We start from the raw sequence: 20,582 nt of genomic DNA, 5'->3' as shown, positions 1-20,582 counted from the left end.
TACGATAAGCCCCGCTCCAATACAGTTCAAAGTGGGAATCATTCATAGGCGTAGCCAGAGGGGGAAGGGGGGGGGGGTCAACGGCACGTCCCTAAACTTCCCCTGGACTGATGTGTTAGAAGGGAAACCGCAGTTGTAGACAATTCGCTTCACGGGGTAATCCGGTTTGTGGCAGAGCTTGCACGGAATGTCCCGAACGTAGTCTTGAAACACCTCTTGGCCGTCCGACACAATCCGCACACGGTGGAACTCGATTCAGGAAATTCAAGTATCCGTTCGTCACCAATATCACTGAACTGTTAAAAAAATCCGGAAAAACACAAAATCCAAAAATTTGACGGTAGTATTCTTATCTAATCCAATCTAATCTAACACCAACATTGAACTGTTAAAAAAATCCGGAAAAACGCAAAATCCAAAAATTTGACGGTAGTATTCTTATCTAATCCAATCTAATCTAACACCAACACAGCCAGTTCTTGGAAGCATCCTGGAAAATGATATATATACCTACATCATTTTTCTTGTCTAATTGATATATGTTTCACATCGAAGATGCGTCACACACATCAAAACGGCCAGGCCTACTATGCAGCATTTAAGGGACAAGATGATTCAGAAAACATCGGGCCTGTTTAAATCGAATATTTAAAAATGCTGCTTCAGAATCCAATAAATGGATGAAACCGTACGTTCCGATTTTGGTAATTATATGATTGATTGTTAGTGAAATTAGGGTGGTCCTTAGAATTGATGAATTGAAAATACAAACTTTTTTAATATTTAAGATAGACCTAAAAAAATGTAGAACAATCAATTCGACGCAACTTTGCTGAAGACACCAAATTTCTATCTCTTATGGTTCATGAGTTATGATTTTTTTAAACAAGCAGGTTAGGGAGTACAATGAACAAGTTTGGGCGATCTTGAGGCAAGAATCGATCTTAGTGAATCGATTATTTTTTTGAAAATAATCGACTCGACGATTTAATCAATCATTTTGAATCTATCTTTTGAATACATTAATTTTTCAAAATGACACAAAAATGTTTCAAATATAAAAGCGGATGTTAGGAAAGTTGATGCAGATTAACGCCAAGTTCAGTCTAAAGTTGATATTGCGTTAACTTGTGAACTCTGAAATCATGGATTCATTTGAAGTTTTCTGCTCGATAGGCCCAAAATGGGCGATTAGGCCGAAGTAGTTCTCTACCCTAAGTACGGAAAGTACTTAATTCAGATATCCCAAAACTCATCCGAGAGGGATCCCAAGAAAGCTTATTGAGCCATGCGTTTTGCATTGAGCCGATATCGATTCTGTGTGGTTTCACCAGTTTTAGAGAATAGCCTCTCTGACGGAATTCTTGTTACCATCCTTGATAAATAGTCTCGAGCAATGGGGTATAGTTACATGGGTATTTTCACTACGGATTTTCTCCCATCTTCAAAGGATCGATAGAACGTGGGAGAACAGGCTGATCCAAGACATTGTGTAATTCTGTCCAGTTCTGACATAGCAGAAGACTGATGAACCTGAAGTGTGTCATAAGAAGTGAATGTTTGTACATATGTAGATTAATAACTTTCTTTAACATTTCATCATCAATATCCCACAGGCCTCTGGTTCGTTTTAGTGGGGGACAGATGTGTGCATATCATCGTATACTCTTTCCGTACTATAGATCTACTCGGACACAATTTTAACTGCCCAAGCGTGAGCTGAAAACTCCAGGTACAGTGTCTTGAAACGGGGATCAAGGAGCGTTGCAATAGCAACTGTATCCAACAGCTCAACGTCCATGTTCAAGGCAAGTGATGTGAAAAGGTGAAAACAAAAAAATCAATATGAGGGGGTTAGAAGGAAAGGGGTGTAAGTGACTTTGATTGATTCTCTTCATCGACTTTCTCTTTTGATAGCCACAGCTTTATAAACAGATTTTGCGCTATTTCTGTCACATAGTTCGATAAAAGAGGTTCTCATCTAGCATCCAGAATGGCACACAAATCAAAGAATGCATTTGCAGCTGAATTATTAACGAAAGAGAAAGTATATGAAGAGAATCGATCAAAGTCACTTACATCCCTTTCTTTCTAACCCCTTCATATTAAATTGCAAATGCAAATGCACTGAAATTTATTTTTAGATCGAAACAAAAAACGAATGGAAAGGATCCACCCAGTCGATTTTTTGTCGTGTTTGAGATCGATTAAAAAAATTGATCAATCGATCTTTTGTTTTTCGATCCAAGATCGCCCATTGCTAGACTGCAAACTCATGCGCTTGTGCTCATATGGGAGACGGCTTGCATAAAGGGTAGACGAGTGGTCAAGACGCAGGCCTGATGTTCACAAGGTTCATGGTCGATAATCAAGCGATGTTACTATAAGTCTCCTTAATATGATAGGACCCGGTCCTTACGTAAGACGGGAACAAAATCCTTAAAACTTTCACATTTTTGGGCTACCGTGCACCTTAATTCACAAAGTAAACTACGACTGACGCGACGATTTTACCAGCGTATAAGGTAACCCAAGTAGAGGGGTATAGCAAAACCTGAGTCTCTGCCGTCGTCAAATGGGCCGACTCGATGGGTTTCCAGCTGTCCGCCAGGAAGAGCATCCGATGCCACGTATGTATGTCTCATCACCGAGCCAATAGCACCCCAATTACGATCCACGACCAAGCCATTCCAACCAGGAAAACAGTTCGCGTCCTCGGCGCTCTCCTTCGACCAGCATTTCCAACAGGTCAAAAAAGACTACCGCAGTAGACTCAACCTCGTTAAAACGATCTCTCGGCCTCACCGATCCAACAACCGCGATGTTCGGTTCTGGGTGGCGCGAGCCATCATCGACGGTTGATTGCTTTACGGGACGGAAATTACTTGTATCACCTCCGAGAAGCTGGTTAGAACCCTAACACCGGTCTACAACAGCTACATCCGCATCATATCTGGTCTCCTGCCATCCACTCCAGCAGACGCCGCATGCATCCAAGCGGGTTTTCTTCCTTTCGTGTTCTGCTTAAATGAAAATATTGCCACAAAAGCCGCCGCCTTTTCCGCCAAGACCTCCGGAAACAATAGGACCTTTCTCCTCGACAGAGTCCTCTGCACGGCCGCCGACATCGACCTCACCCCAGTGGCCAAAGTCCATTGGCATGGAAAGAAAAGTTGGAACTCTTCACGAATCAAACTGGACAATCGGATCAAGAACCGCTTCAAAGCAGGGAATGCATCCGTGATTCTGCGCAGATCGGTCGCCAGCCAACAAACCGAAACTTATCTTAACCGATTCACACAGCGCCGTTCAAGCGATCACATCAGAAGCACCAAAACACGCATGGATTCAGGCGATTATCAAGTACGTCCCACCGTGTACACATGGAATCCCGGACACTGCGGAGTGCCAGGTAATGAGTCTGCTGATCACCTTGCCGGAGCCGGGACATCGGGTCCCAGACTTACCGACAAGGTACTCCTACAGGACGTCAGATGATGGATCATGCGGACCATTCGAGCGGCATGGGAGGCCGAGTGGTTCCGCAACAGAACTGCCTTCATCCGCAAAGTCAAAGGGTCAACTGAAGCATGGAGCGAACAGGACAACCTGAGGGATCAACGTGTGATTTCGCGGCTTCGGACCGTGCACACCAAACTCTACTATAACTATTGTGGCCTGTCGTTCCGCAGAAGCTGCATCATCTGCGGGGTACCCTACACCGTCGAAGACATCCTGTGCAACTGCCCGGAGTTCCAAAATCTTCGGGAGTCGCTCTGCCTAACTTCCAGCATCAGGGATCTGCTCGGGAATGATACTCCGACCTCGGCAGCACTAGTAACCTTTTTAAAAGAAGCCAAAGTGACATATAAAGGGCGAACACGAAATTATTGCGACACATTCAACAGGGCATAACTTTTTTACCATTGGGTAAAAATCAACCAAATTTTGCACACTTTCTCATTGATGTGTATTGTGTGCATGCTGTCAAACTCGAAGTCGTGTTTTTCGATTCAACGAAAATGGAGGTGAACCAACGCGAGTTGAGAGAACAAATTCTTTCCAAACACCTGGAATTTCCTGACCTGTCGCACCGGCAGTTGGGAAAAATGTTGAATATTCACCATTCAACCGTCTCCAGAGTGTTGAAGCGGTTCCAGGAGCGGTTGACGTTGGACCACGGCAAAGGAGTTGGAAGAAAACCGGGACCGGAGAACAAAAAGACGGAGGGAAAGGTGAAGCGGATGATTAAAGCAAATCCCAACGTCTCAAGCCGTGATTTGGCTAAAAAGATCGGCATGTCGCAGAGCTACGTTCAGAATGCAAAGAAGAGAGCTGGACTACATACATACAAGGTACAGAACTTCCCAAACCGCGATGAGCGGCAACAATCGACGGCTAAAACTCGGGCACGGAAGCTCTACGAGAAGATGCTGACAAAATATGGCTGCTGTGTGATGGACGACGAAACGTATATAAAAGCCGATTTTAAGCAAATTCCGGGGTTGGAGTTTTTCACCGGCAAGAGCAAGTTCGATGTGGACGACAAATTTAAGAAGAAGAAAATGTCGAAGTTCGCCTCCAAATATCTCATTTGGCAGGCCATCTGCTCTTGCGGACTGAGGAGTGAGCCTTTCGTGACAAAGGGCACAGTAAATGGCGAGATCTACAAATCTGAGTGCCTCGAGAAGCGCCTTTTGTCGTTCTTGCAGCAGCACGACGACGCTCCGCTATTTTGGCCAGATTTGGCATCATGCCACTATTCTAAAAGTGTCCTGGAGTGGTATGAGGCCAATTCTGTCCATTTTGTTCCAAAGGACATGAATCCGCCAAACTGTCCGGAGCTGCGCCCAGTGGAGCAGTACTGGGCAATAATGAAGCGGGAACTTCGGAAGAGCAAGAAGACAGTCAAAGACGAGAAGGACATGTTAAGAAAATGGAAAAATGGCATCAAGCGAAAATGCGTTCAATTTTACACTCAAGGCTCCATCGATTAACTTTTCTTTTGATTTTTGAAGTAAATATATGTATAAAACTACCCTCTGGTTTGATTCTAAACATTATAAGAAAATTGGCATGACATTTTCGGTGTCGCAATAATTTCGTGTTCGCCCTTTAATAGCAAGCTTTGATATTATTTTTATAAAGACTGGACTCGGAAAAAAAATGCGACACTTTGTTTTGGGTGTAACTTTTTATCGCGTGGGTAAAAATTAATGAAATTTTGGGTAATACTAGTTTAGAGTGTTATGTAGTGTTAGTGTTAGTTTTCAAGATGCATTCGAAACAAGAAGAACTACGCCAGCAAATCTTGGGCGTGGTGATGGATAATCCTGGTCAGTTGCACAGATGGATCGGCAAAAGGCTTGGAATCCACCATTTCACCGTGTCCCGCGTTGTGAAGATGTTCCAGGAGACGAAGACCATCGAGCGGCGCGCTGGAAGCGGCCGAAAACCGAAAACGGAATACCCAGAGAAGGCGTGGAAGATAAGGCAGTACTTTAAGAATAACCCGAACCTTTCCACCCAAGACGTGGCCAAAAAGGTCAATTCGTCGAAGTGGTTCGTCCAGCAGACCATGAAGCGGGCTGGGCTACGTGTTTTTAAGGTCGGGAAGGCGCCAAACCGGACTGACAAGCAAAACACGGTGGCCACATTGCGTTGTCGGTACGTCCCGCATGGAGGTTCCGGAAAAGTTCCGGAAGAGAAAGATGGACAAATTCGCGAAGAAGTACCTGTTGTGGTAGGCGATCTGCGAGTGCGGACGGTACAGCAAGCTGTTCGTTACAACCGGCACCATAAACGGGCAGATTTATCGAGAGGAATGCTTGCAGAAGCGCTTGCTGCCCTTCCTCCGCTCTCACAGTGGTCCCACGCTGTTCTGGCCGGATCTCGCTTCGTGCCATTACGCCAAGCCTGTAATGGATTGGTACGAAGCAAAGGGCGTTAATGTGGTTCCGAAGGAGGCGAACCCGCCAAATACACCAGAACTTCGTCCGATCGAAAAGTTTTGGGCGATAATGAAGAAGAAGTTGAAGAAAAGCGGAAAAGCATTCAAAACCGATGAAGCTGGGAGAAATTGTGTAAGGAAGATGGGCAAAGCCTCGCCCAAGATCTCATGAGCAGTGTTAAGAGAAATGTACGAGTATTCAGCTTGGGGGAGGAAATTCAAATCTTCATTGACTTTCTCTTTGGTTTACCACGGCAACATAAACGAATTTCTCGCACAGTTCGACAGAAGATGATGTTATCTTGCGCCTGAATCAACACACTGAATGGAAAATTCATTTGCATTCGGGTTATTCGCGAAAGAGAAAATCGATGAAGAGAATCGATCAACAACGATAGGCCCTTTTTTCGTGTTGCGCGAGATATGTTTGAACATTTAGAAAATCACCCTTCGTGTAAAGTTTACGCGACACACGATCTGTTGGTCCTTTTTCCTTCTACCTTCAACAAGAAGATATAGCTGATTGGTCAGCACACGAGACACCCTCACAAACGACCTGGGTTCAAGACTCGTTGAATCCGTACTGTTGTTTTTTTTTTAAATTTTTATATGTCTGTTATAGCTCAATGTGATATTAGTTTGTTATTGTGAAGTTCAAATACTCTGTTATTCGTGAGATATGCCAATAGCATACTTTGCTATTACTCAGTTGTTAGCCCATACGTTTTCTGATATTATTTTGAATTGTTACCTCTTATATCGATCAAACCAATAGCAAAAATTGTTCATTAGATTTCCTATTTTTAATATCAAAATTTACTATTGGTTAGATATTTGGCTTAGTAGATACTTGCAGTGATCAAAAACTTTTCCCATTCTTGCTATAGCTCTGCTGATCGATATGTTTCAGACAAAATTCCACCATCAAACAACAAGTCCTAATCCACATTCCACCTTCGTCGTCGTCGTCGTCGTCGTCGTCACGTCACGGCGTGATCAATCAAGCGAAACATTCATCTTCACCCGGGCGCTACTGTCAGTGTGGCAACATCACCCACCCTGAATAGAGCTCATCGTTATCCTATTATTTATAAATACACGTAGCGCTTGTTGTCATCGCGTTGTCGTGATTGATTTGTTTTTATCTTGTGACTTGTGAGTGAGCTTTTATCCAGAATCCGCTTCGCCATGCAATCAGGACGCGGTTGGCATCATTGGTCCGATGCCGCCGGGTGTAGTTATTTAGGCGATCCACCTACCTAAAAGGACGGTTGAAGATTCCTTCCGATGCTTATGGAGCTATGATGCTATGTCTTAGAATTTGTCGGTACTTTTACTCTTACTAAAGTACCCGCGATCCGGATATGACGAACGCACCCCCGTCGCTCAACAACGCTGCATCAGCATCGCCCGTTTCGATGAATAGGACGACGTGGGTCGTAATTTGATTTAAATCAATTTAGCAAATGATCATTGCTGCTAGCTACCTAGTGCACAACATTCACATGGTGAAATTCCTTTCCAGTGAAACGCGCTCTAGCTTGGATTAACTTTCTGACCCTCTGCTGCCTTCTTTCCACTCTTGTCGAGCGCGTTGGAACGAAATTGAGGATGATAATGATGATGATGATGATGATGCTTGAATTCGGTACTGTATGAAGTTTTTCGCTAATGAACGATGTGAGCGCCAGCGGTGTTTGTCTTTGCGAATCTTCATGGCGTGTGAATAGTTGTTTTCTAACTGTTTCAGGCTGTGTCTTATGGAGAGTTGTCACATTGCTACTAATGTGACGGAAAGCAGTATTGAATGTCTATTGACTTGTTAATTGCCCCGTCGATTGTTCCAAGACAAACTGAAACAAGAACAGTCCAAGAAATTGCAGTGACTTAGTCCCTAGAGCAATTACGGCCTCGGTATGATAATTACCGTTTCTTGCAGTTATCAGCGTTTACTAGTATCGTCAATAGATGACCTCTTATACACGACCTGACCTCTCATAGCAAACAGACCGGATGATCCGTCAATGAAAGCCGATTTCCTCCCTTGAAGTGTGGAAAAATAACACTCTCGACAGATAAACGGCGAGACAGACACAAAGCGAAATAAGAAAACCGACGCTATCCACTTCTTCTGCCACATTGCTCATCAGCCAGGGAAATCCTATGTCGCGACGCCGGGTGACGACGTCTCGGCCTCATTTTATATTACGATTATCGCTGTTTTCCACATATTTGGCTCCGTCTACACCGCACTTATGTGGTACCTAGGTACATTCATAAATGTGGATGATACTTCTGCTACTACTCATTTGCTCGTATACAGAATACACTCGAATGGTTAAAGTTCTAGAGGAGAACGGATGTGATCCACTTTCTTCCCGTCTTGGCGTCGGTCGGCATGGCCTCGAGACGTTCGTTGATTCAGCCGTCGAAAACGATGAGTCAGATGTGGCGGTGAAAACGTAACAATATAATTATAGCAGACCATCGAGCGCTGAAAGGGAGTGCCAAATCCATTTTTGGATATTGGCCATAAATTACTATTGGTCGCTAAGACGACAACGAGGGCCGTTTTGCTGGATAAAATACGTCTTTTGATAGCCTTTCGTCGTTTCCGTTTCTGCTGTGCGCCGTCTGCTGCAGTAACAAGCTGTAGAATAACAAACTCCCGCATGTGATGTTTATAAATAGCTGCACCTGTGAATGAATCTATAAACGAGCTGATCTTTCAGAGATCATTCTCCTAAACGTACACATCGGTCAATGTTGTAAATGCATTCAAAAACAAACCCAACTAATCCGAATGTATTTTTTCCGATCTCTTCCGCAGGGTGAGAAAAACAACGGCTACGAGGTGCTGTACCAGAATATGAAATATGGCCTCTCGGCGACCAAGGAACTGGCCGAGTACTTTCGCGAGCGCTCCAATCTGGAGGAGTACAACTCGAAGCTGCTTACCAAGCTGGCCAACAAGGCCGGTTCCGGCGGGGGTGGTACGTTTTCACCTCTGTGGATCATCCTCAAATCGACGACGGAACGGTTGTCGGAGCTGCATGCTGCCAAGGTGCAAAAGCTGACCGAGCTGGTGAAGAACATCAACAAGTACGCCGAGGAGCTGCACAAGAAGCACAAGACGGTCAAGGAGGAGGAATCGAGCACCCAGGATGCAGTGCAGGTGAGTCGCATTTGATCGTTGCGTTGGTGATTTGGATTTTTCCAAGAGATGGCGCAGTTTCTTTGGTAGTCATCGTTTGAATTCAGTGTAGAAAAGAGAAAATCGATGATTTCAAAAAAAAAGTACAAGGAGTAATTAAGAATTAGGGGTTTCATGTAGTTACATAGAGGAAAAATTGGTCTACGTTCTGGTACATTTGATTTTAAACTAGCGATTTTACTCAGTTGAAGATGCTAATTTCAAATAACAGTGGTAATTTTTATACGATAGATGAGTAGATGAAAGTATAGAGTTGATAGTTCCGTAGAGTACGGCAGTATGAAAATTATATATAGAGAGTAGAAACCGAGCAAGGACAACTTTTTAGGAAGGTACAAATCGGTTTAATCATTTCTCTTTGCCAAACTCCCCCGTTGGAGACGGATGTAAAATTATCAAAACAGTTCATTTTCATACACTATATTGATGTCTTACTACCAAGAGAGTAAGTTAATTTGTCTCTCACAATACCAACATCTCTCAAATTTCCATGTGCCGGCGCCGGTGGTGTAGAGGTAAGCGTGACTGCTTTCTAACACCCCGATGGGTCTGGGTTCAATCCCAGCCGAGGTCGGTGGGATTTTTCTGAGGCATAAAAATCTCTGGTCACGTCTTCCTTCGGAAGGTAAGTAAAGCCGTTGGTCCCGGCCCATGTGTGTTGAATGGGTGCGATATCCTACGCAGGTGTGGAAGCTGCCTTCCTGCACATTCGATTGCCGTCAATGGATGGCAATCGATGTCCGTCGGTGATTGGCACTAGATTGCGGAACAGAGACCGACGCTAAATAAAGGAAAGAAAGAAATTTCCATGTTTTTTGATAACAAACCAATATACACGGGTCAGCATCTTATTGACTTCAATAAGTAGCCCGTAACATGACTTTCCCGGTATAGGAGCTCCGCCAAATGGCCAACTTGAGTCTTATTGACAATCTTCAATATAGACAGGAGCAGTACGTTTCCTTAGATAAACATGGCTGAATAACTCCCCCTTTATGTCAGAGTAATAAAAGGATGTGTTTGTTTTGATATCGCTTTCTTTTTAAGACTACCCTTATGGAATGTAATAAGGGCATCGTAAAAGTGAAAGAGTCAGGTACAAAACTGGGAGTTCACCATCAAAAAAAAAATCCTGAGTACGGCTACATGTCACTGATACAATGACCTATGTGCGTCTGTTTCGATGTAATATTCATCAACTTTGTTTTGCTATGCTTGTCCAACTGGGGCCTGTTTGCAAAAACCCAATAAATCGATAATCAAGATTTAGACACCCCCTATGTCGTAGTCTGCAGCTGCTTGTCTTTAATCCACTGCGACTAGTAATGGATCAATTGTGACATGCGCATATTTTTAGTATGTATTTTTTATGCATGTCGCATTACTGCATCACTATTGATAAATCGTGAAGTATTCGATTTGGATGCAGTTGTTATTTACCGATGCTTCTGGCTATTTGTGCCCTTCAAAGAATGAGAGGCCCATTTGACGTCGCTTCCTCGCGACAATCAAAATTGGATTGGACAAAAGAACCTTATTCCTGCTTCATAACCTTATCTTGTCTCAATACAGTACATTCTACTTAATACTAGGGAATATCGCCTAATAGTTTTGTAATAACACATTGCCCAAGTAAAATTGCATGGTTAAACCATGTATACCTATGCATATGCATACCTATACCGTATGCATACTTAAAAAAAACTACAAGGGACAGCCCTATGGGGTTGTACGCAATGGTGGCGTAGGACTGCGTGGTCTTATATAATAAATCTTATTTGTTAACTGCAGTAGGAGCTTGTGTTTTGTGTAGGAATAGGAATTTGAGCGGGGTTCTCTCTCTTTATACTCTTTAGTATGACGCGCTTGACATAGATGGCCCACAGCGACTCACGAAGAGCTACTGATTCCGATCAATAGCGGTGCGGCTTCTTCCTCCTTCTATGGATACTCATTAGACTGATGCAAAATTTGAAATTTTCACTCCACAATGCTCAAACGTTTCCAAATTGGGCGCTTATTAGCCTCCTAAAATTTGAACTCATTTAGTGAGAAACTGACTTGGCACAAACCATTTGAAATTTATATGGGAATTACTATGGAGAAACCATAATTTCGATTCATATCTATCTCAAAATTAACCAGTTTACTCTACTTTAAAAAATGATAGCTGAGCTTGTTGAAAATTTTCTCAGTTACAACTTTGCTCAAGACCAGTTTTCGATCAAATGTAAGGAACAAAAGTTATTAATGATTCAAGTCACTGATGTCCTATGATTATGCTCAATCATCTGTTCTGCAGGCAACATTGGTGTTTATGGCGCGTAGAATAGAGGACAAAAACCATGGCTACTATGTTACATTGCAGAATACAGTGTTGCCCACAATACAGTTGCTTAATCTTGCGATAAGATTATCAATCTCTCAAACAATTAATAACTATTTAATTTGACGTTTGGCTGAAAAATGATTTTCTGCAACGTTGTAGCTGATAAAAATTCCCATAAGAATAGCAATAGAATTTGTTAACAGTACAATATGTAAAAAGGCTAAAAGACAATGAACGAAAAGTTTTGTTTTCCCATAGTAATTTCCATATAAACTTCAAATGGTTTGTGCCAAGTCAGTTTCTTATCTTTTTATTAAACTTTCGGAGGCTAATCAGAACCCGATTTGAAACCGTTTGAACACTGTGGAGCGAAAATTTCAAATTTTGCATCAGTCTATTGCTCATGTGGGCTGCGACTCGCTGCTTGCGGGCAGACTTTTGTTGTGTACTGGAGAACACCATCACTCACCACGTGGTGATTGAATAAACACCGTTTGGTGAGACCGGATGCAATTCAACTCTGAAATCGCTTTTCGCAGGCAATCGGTGATAATTTTAATCATCATAGCAACAGTTGCACATTCGTGCAATTTTCAATTGTGACATTTTGAACAATAATAAAGTCTTAATTTTAACAGATTCCTATCGATTGGCGTATTAAGAATTAAAATCCATCATCTCTGGATCAAAATCAGACCACTTTCATGCCGCGATCGACTTTGGTTTTTGAAATTGCACCCCAATGTTGCCTTAAAATACATGGTATGTTATATTTAAACATATTTAGACAGAACTGGAATAAGGACATAGTAGCTTTTGTAAATAATGACTTCTCTCGATGATTTCTAGGAATTCAAGGCACGCCCACACAAACCAACATTATCGTCGGGTATGGGAAGTCTTACCGTACCTGATGGTGATGTTGATTTGCATGGGCTGCCCTCGACTTTCAAGACATCATCGAAATCGAATTGAAAGCTTCAGCAAAACTCTAAGAACATCAATACAGATCGGAGAATCAAAGGGCAGTTTCATAAATTGCAGAACCCTTAAAGGAGTTTCGAGAAACTGAGGAAATTTCCGGAAACTTCAGCACAGATCCGAGAGAATTTCTGGAACGCAATAAAAATTTGATTGAACATCCAAAAAATGTGAGAGTATTTAAAGGGTTTTATAACCGCCATTATAGTGCGGGAAAAATAGGAAGTGCGGCCATTATAGTGCGGAGAAAGTTTGAGAACACGATTTCTAATCCGTTACAAACTGCCCTAAACATGACCTTCCATTGGTGTAGGAGAGTTAAATGTAAACCCTTCAAAAACTGTCATAGTTCCTTTCATCAAAAAGAAGAAAAAAATATGTTGACACAGCCTACTCTAAATGGAGTTCGAATTCAGTTCGTGGTTGAAGTTAAATACCTAGGTGTTACTTTGGATAGGAAACTGAACTAGAACTCTCATCTTGACAAGGTTATCACTAAGGCTACAAATGCGCTATGGGTCTGTAGTAAAGCTGTGGGGAAAACGTGGGGACTACAGCCGAATATGGTACACTGGATATATTCGGCCATAGTTCGACCAAAAATACACATATATATAATACATATGGTGACCCAAAACAAATAAAATAACCGACAGGAGCAATGAAAAGCACATCATCAGATGTTTTGGATGCCGTTCTCAATATTTTGCCCTTACACCAATTTGTTAAACTACAGGTAGCAAAAAGTGCTTTACAGTTTAACCTACAAAATAAACTTTTAAATTGTGACTTGGTAGGACATCTAAAGATCCTTAAGGATTTCAAGTTAAATTCAGCTGTAAAAACAATAGAAGTATGGATGGTAACAAAGACAAACTACGATGTTCCCTTCAAAGCGGTTAAACCAAGCCGCCATACATGGGAGTCTGGAGGGTCAAACATACGTCCAGGTTCTATTGTATTTTACACCGACGGCTCGAAGATGGGTGAAGATACTGGAGCTGGGGTCTTTGGCCCTGAAGTCAGTAAAATTATACCAATGGAACATAGTCCCACAGCATTTCAAGCAGAAATTCAAGCAATCATAGAATGTGCAAACATCTGTTTAACAAGAAAATAGATGTTTGCCAAGATCTGTATATTCTCGGATGTGTGGGAATGTATTCTTTCCTTAAAACAATTGGTCGAATGGAACGAAGTCATATTATACTGGGTGCCCGGCCATTGTGGCATTGAAGGAAATGAAAATGCCGACAGTCTAGCAAGACAAGCTTCTGCACCGAACTTCATTGGTCCGGAACCATTTTTTGGATTCCCTGAGTGTACTATAAGGATGGAACTAAAAAGTTGGGAAACGTCCATAGTAGAATCCACCTGGAACGCCACAGATGTATCCAGACAGGCGAAAAGATTTATAAGACCAAGTGCAGCAAAAGCCCGGATTTTGCTTAATCTTAGTAAAAGAGATCTTCGGGTAATAACTGGTCACTGCCCCAGCAGATATCACTTATATAAAATAGAAAAAAAATCCGTCTAGCGAATGTCGGTTTTGTCAATTTGAAAACGAAACTGCTGAACATATACTCTGCAGCTGTGGAGCACTGTTCAATCAAAGAATGTCAATATTTGGAAAAGGGATATTAGAACCCTTTGAAGTTTCCCAAAATGGAACAAGACTTTATAAGACGAGTTGTGCCTGATTGGGACAGCGTGCAATGTCAACAAATGTCTATCACACCTTAATTGTGAGATGATATGTGACTAACACCAAAATAAAATGGGTCAGACAACAATATTCCTAAGTAATGGACGCAGTTGTAAAAAGGCTCTACAGATAAGAAAAAAAAAAGGTTTTATAACATGGACATTTCCAGAACTATAATAAATATCGAAAATTTAGCGAGTTGATTATAGATCATCAACGGAGTTCCATTAATAAAAAAAATAATATTGTTAGCAAGCACCGATATCTTCACGAAATTACAGAGAACTTCTAAGAAATTTATATATTTTTAGATAGTTTCGTGATATTCAGTGAAGAAAAACATTGTTTTAGCTGAAATGAGCATCTGCAACCTTGGTTCCGAGTACTTCGGGGACGATCAGATCACTTCAGAGCAATCCCCATTAACTGAAGAAAAATTGCAGTGACTTACAAGGAGTTCTGTGATATTATTGGATATTCCGAGATGATTGATGATTGATCCGAAAACTTCAGAAGCGTCAGGAACTATGAATATATATCAGAAAATTTGCCGGAACATTAAACAATTTTATAAAACTTCAGGGATGTCCATAAAAGTTCAGGGTAAATCACTCATTCAACAAAGTTCAGAAAACTTAATGAAAATTGTTCAAGGCAATATAATTAATTTTAGTAAAATTTCGGGTTCTTATAAAAAATACTGAGAAATTCAGGGCAGTACAGAGAACTGTAAGGAAATTCAGAAATATTTTGGGCAATTTTAATGACATCAGGGAAGTCTAGACTATTGAAGTAGTTACGAGTTAATGTCGATAATTTAAGTTCCATGAACCTCATATAATTATTTCGTTTTAATTCCAAGAAAATTGCGGGAGCTACCCGAGCAGGAAAAAATAACTTATTAATACCAAATTCAGGTATAAAAATATCATAACTGGCAACCTAAATATGGTATTAGTGAGGCTGACAGAAGAGGTAAAATCCCAAAAATAATACCTCAAAAATGTTCTACGAATAACGAACTAATAAATAATTTAGTTATTACAATAACAGACGCTTTTCTAGATACCAGAATACCATAGTTTGTTATTTTGAAGGTCTTCTAATACCAATTCAATAACTCTTTTAGGTGTTATTGTCTAAAAACTGAGAGATCACATGATTAGCTATCGGTTCCTGCTCGGGAAAGTATTTCAATTAATTCTAGAAAAACTACGAAAACTTCACAGAAGTGCAGAGATCTTAAAAAAACATTTCGAGATCTTCATAGAAGTCGATGGAACTAAAGAGAAGATCCGAGAAGTTTTCATGAACATTGGCAACATGCGTGAGATTTTCAAAGAAATTTAGTAAGCTCCAAAATAGTTCAGTTTCAAAAAGTGTGCGGGAAATTTTAAGAAGCTTACAGATTTTCAGAGATGTTAAGACAATTATTGAAATCTTCACATAAGTTCATACGTTCATGGAAGCTTAAACAGTTTAACGATAGTTCAATTAAATTCAGGGCAGTAGAAGAGGTAGCTCATCAATTCTTCCGGTTCGCCTCCTAGCATTGTGCTATAAGGTACCAGGCGATAACCAGGGTAGTTGATCGATAGCTCGATGACGTCATTTCGTTGGCGTCTGCAATGGGAAATTCTCATAGCAGGCGTTGACGATGGGACGTTGTCGAGTTGTTGAATAGCAACTATCGTGGTAACTCACCGATTACCTGTCGATCTGCCATATTTGGAAAGACGTCTGCATTGAATTGTCTCATATAATAATATTTCGCCCACTATATCACAAGAAATTGCGAGTAGCTGAGTGGAATGGAGATAAGTTAAGCATTGGGTACAGGACCAAGTCTCCCCTGGGTGGTGCCAAAAGATGACCGCAATAGAATCATCAAGTTGCCATAAGGCACGGAATGAGACTATTGCATGGCTGGGTAGTCAAAGTCTTCCATTCGTTAGTCATTTCAGGTGGATTAGAACAGGTTTAGGTTTAGGGTGGGCGTTGGCGAGATTTGGATTTTTCAGATATAATCCTAAATAGACCCTGGATTATTTAATACACTAGTAACCTCAACTTCTAAAATAGTAGTAGTTACAGTGCCGCATTATCTAACTACCACTGCCTGCAACTAATGTTGGAGGGGTCAGCAGGGCTGATTACGGATCAAAACTAACATAACTCTAACACTGAAATGAGCCCGAAACTAACGCTCATTCATTGCACTTTGAGTCATAAAGTAGTTTTATTTATTTTCCTACTAATCTATCTACACACTTAGTTTTTTCTACCGAGCTCGGCTGTGTGGGTCTCGGCGGGGAGGAGGTTTCGCTGAGATCTCGGCGGGAGTGACATTTGATTGCCGAGTCTCGGATAATGCCTTTTCTAATAATCTGCCTACGTTTCTTTTATTTGTTATCTACTTCATCCCTTTTTTATTTGTCTGTTCTTCTTTCCTCTTCTCTTCTTTTGTTTTGTTTGTTTACATATAACTAATACTAATACCTCCTTGTTTTCTCTCTAATTTGTCTACTATGTCCCACCATCACGATGAGAGATGAGCTACCGTACATGGTACACGCTCATATACACTCCCAAAATAGTATGCCGCAAGTAAGTATATCACAGAGGCAACTAAAGATCCAGAAACGAAAACCGATAACGCTGAAGATAATGAGCTGTGGTGATTTATATGACTAAATAGTATTATTTATTTATACTAACCTAAACACAACGTGGGGTGACCCAAATCCAAACGATCACTAACCAAAATAATAGACTTATCTTTTTTCAGCAGCACTACACCAGCCAGCAAAGTTCAACAATCCATCGTTGCTTATGCCTTTGTTGTCGTTTAGAACCAGTTTTGCGAGGTAGGCGACGATTGTGCGTATTTCTCGCGTAACTTTTGAAAAGAGCCTATTTATAGCCTGAACAATACGTAAAGAGCCAATTGAAACATTGAACGTCGCGTGAAAGTGGAACTTAATGAAGGCCTAAGTACTTTTTCGTAGTTTTTAGTTTTCGGATTTGAAAGATCGTCGGTTACAGTGGCCTGCTTACTGAGCAGAAAAACGCGGTCCCAGGTCCTTACATATCAAAGAGATTTATTGTAAAATCGCTTGTGTATCGTGTATTTTGCGAAACTCGTTGTTGTCGTTGGTTCCGGTTTTGAATGGATGCAAAAATTTGAGCAACGGTATTATGTGATATGAGGGGCTCGGTTGCCTTAGAGCAACCGTTTTTGCTTACTAAGCAGAACATCATGAGTCTAATCTCAGGCCCATCCACATTCAAGATTCGTCAATCGTTTTATTTGCTAATATGACTACATGGTAATAACAGCAACTCGGTGATTAAAAAGGTGCTCGTCTGCCTAGTGGAAAACGTTTTTGCTTACTGAGCAGAAGACCGTGGGTTTAGTCCCAAGCTCCTTCGCGTTATATGATCGTTAGGACATCAATTCAGCTTATCGTTTACCAAAACGAACCCTGCTGCAAACCCAACCCTCTTATCCAACATCCCAGTGATTCCTCGTGGAAGTGCAGAGGTGTTCTCGGCTTCCATCAAAGCGAGTGTCATGTCAACACAATCCTTCCCATTCCTTTCTTGACCTGTGTTCGGGCGCGGCCGGCGCTGGTATTGCCTAATTTAAGATCACCAGTTTTTACACATTGAGGATGATTGCTAGTCCCAAGCATCGTCTATTGGTTCTCTGTGTAATTACAGCTGATCTGGCAGTAACAGAGTAGCAACCGTGGGCGGTCAATCAAGCTCAAGCTCAAGCTCAGTTCAATTAAATTCAGGGCAGTACAACAAGCTTCATGAGAATTGCAAAAACTTAAGAGAAGTTTCGAAAACTCCAGGAAAGGACAGTGACCTCAAAACAGCTAGATAAATTACATAGATTTTAAAAAAGTTTCGTGAACTCAGAGAATTTTTAAAACTTTAAAGAAGATCCATGATCGTTAGGTAAATTGAGGAAACTTTAGCAAGTCTGAAAAAGTTCAGAAAAGTTTAAAAAAAATATGATAGGTATTGTGAGCATCAGGCTAGTGTCTAAATCTACAAAAGAACTTAACTTCAGGAAAATTTTGGAAACTTTGAAGTAGTTCTGAAGACCTCAGAATAGTACATTCCATATTCAACGGAGTTTTCTCATAACAAATCAATTGGAGTTCTCCTCAGCATTCGCTTTGTATTCTCCCGAAACTATGATGGAATTATTATAGAATTTTACTTGGAATGCTTCTCAGTATTTTTTAAAAATTAACACCAGAATATAATTAGAATACTTCTCGCAATTCCATTGAAATATTCCTCAACATTTGGTTGGAACTATCCTCCTTAGAGTCGAGCGCTACTTCGTCGTAATCGCCTATTTCGCATTGTATGAATATTTACGCTCATTGTTCTCAAAACAAAAGAAGCGCTTCTAGTGAATCCCCTTTTTCTACGTAGAACGAAGAAAATCTAACGGCGTTTCAATGCGTCTGGACGGAATTGAAACTCGTAGAATGAATTTAGAATCAAGAAGCAGTATTAGATTTTAAACAATATTTCAACAATTTCTGACTCTTTATCAAATCCAACGGTACGTATGGAAAGGTGAATAAATTTTTCATCTTTGACAGAAATATTCCATTTTTTGTTTGAACTCGTTCAGATAAGAGAGGTAAAGCGCGGGTTGCGCTTAGTAGGACAGAAATTAGATCAAAAACTTTTAACCTTGAAATTTTCCTCAGTAAAAAATCCTTTTTAAAGGTTCTCCGAATTTTCATTGAATTCATTTCAGATTTCCTTTCGAATCCTTGAAATTCTACTCACATTGAATGTCTCCCAAGAATTCATTTGCATTTCTCTTCATAGATAGATAGTCCTTAGATATCTCCCCATAATTTGTTTGCCTAACCCTCCTGGAATTCTTTTCCAAATTCCTTTGAAGATCTCCTGGAGTTTTTCTCAGATTTAAATGTAATCCTAGCATTGTCAAAAATTCAAAGACTTCGAATTCGTTTTCTACCACTAACTTCATGAAATTATCCTCCGTATGCCATTGGAATTTGTCCAGAACCAAAGTTGGATGTGTGAATGCAAATATCTAGGAAAATTATATGCTTGTATTTTAAATGCATTATTTTCTTTAAAATATCCTAAGTTAAAAAATATTATTACATCCCCCGAGTAATTATGAGATTCACTGAGACTTCCAGGTATTTTCCGCAAAAATAAAATTCCCTGAGGATTTCCGGTTTTCCTTGTTTTTTTTTTTTTCAAATAGTATAGTGGGTTGGGTCATAAACGCCATATCTAATCTTTCGTTTTAATAGTTCATATCGTACAGTTTTGGAGGCGAACCAGCCTAAGGCTGAAAGCCTCCTTAATAAAGCTAAATAATAATAATAATTCATATCGTACAGAAGAGCATCAAACATTTATTTGGTGTGCCATCAGGACGACTACCTTTCTTCTTTTAGGTTACTTTTTAGTTAAGTTTTTTTTTACAACTACAGTAATGACCCGATTTTTTCGGCATCAGACTTTTATTTTTTAAATAATTTCACTTAACCGTTGTTTCAAATATTTCTCGTTCATCTTCAAGTTGGATGTTTAAGGTATATTTTGGTGCTATAAGACCACTGAAAAAAGATGAGATTCGTAGAACATTACTGTATAAGTCACTATTTGGTTACTTATTTCTTAGACAGCAGCTCTGATCGGTGCAAGCCCTAGTAGCGTTAGAATGGGTGAAGTCTAGAGGAAAACATCATCATTTAACAATGTATGTTGTAAAATTTGCGTGAAATCGAATTACGTAATATCGAGAGTATGTATATTCGATGGGGGCGTATAATCGAGAGATACCTCAAGTACTTTGCAGTGATAAGAGGGGCTCGGTGGCCTAGTGATGACTATTTTTGCTTAATGAGTAGAACATCTTTCATAGTAAAGGAGTGCTTTCAGTTGTTTCAGTTCTAATCACGTCCACATGAATTAACAAATCAATTCAAATGGACTAACTTTTTTTTTGTGATGTAATATAAGGATTTTGGTGGCCTAGAAGCAAACTTTTTTGCTTACTGAGCAGAAGAGCGATGGTCCAATATTTGTAATGTGAATGAAACCAGCTGAGGTCTATTACATTACAGAATATTGAATATAGGGGAAATGGCTCTAATGTTGGCCTACGGATCTAAGATTGGGCCTATCGCTAAAAATCTGCTATTTATCAATTTTATCTAGATGAACGCGTCATTGGGACGGTACTAATGGATATTTTTGGTCGCTATTGAAAATTTAGTCGATTCATGAATTTAACTATGGGCCCAAATTAGGGGCATTTAGGCAGACATTACATCCATTTCCCCTATCTTAAATGAACCTTAATAATTGAAAACGCAAAAAAAAA

General features: G+C 40.5%; 1 protein-coding gene across 1 annotated transcript in view; it reads left to right on the top strand.

The window, feature by feature from the left end:
- The window catches only part of LOC135710126 (F-BAR domain only protein 2), a 103,627-nt gene that overhangs the window by 44,918 nt on the left and 38,127 nt on the right, over positions 1 to 20,582 (top strand). The window contains exon 4 of the mRNA XM_065232614.1: positions 8,781 to 9,125. Coding sequence (XP_065088686.1) covers positions 8,781 to 9,125 — 345 coding nt within the window. The remainder of the gene's footprint in view (positions 1 to 8,780; positions 9,126 to 20,582) is intronic.

The sequence above is a fragment of the Ochlerotatus camptorhynchus genome, unplaced genomic scaffold (assembly GCF_037179485.1).
Source record: "Ochlerotatus camptorhynchus isolate MF236.1 unplaced genomic scaffold, CSIRO-AGI_Acam_v1.1 ptg000370l, whole genome shotgun sequence".
Lineage (NCBI taxonomy): Eukaryota > Metazoa > Arthropoda > Insecta > Diptera > Culicidae > Ochlerotatus > Ochlerotatus camptorhynchus.
The sequence above is the reverse complement of the archived record's forward strand: the minus strand, read 5'-3'. Positions and strand labels throughout refer to the sequence as shown.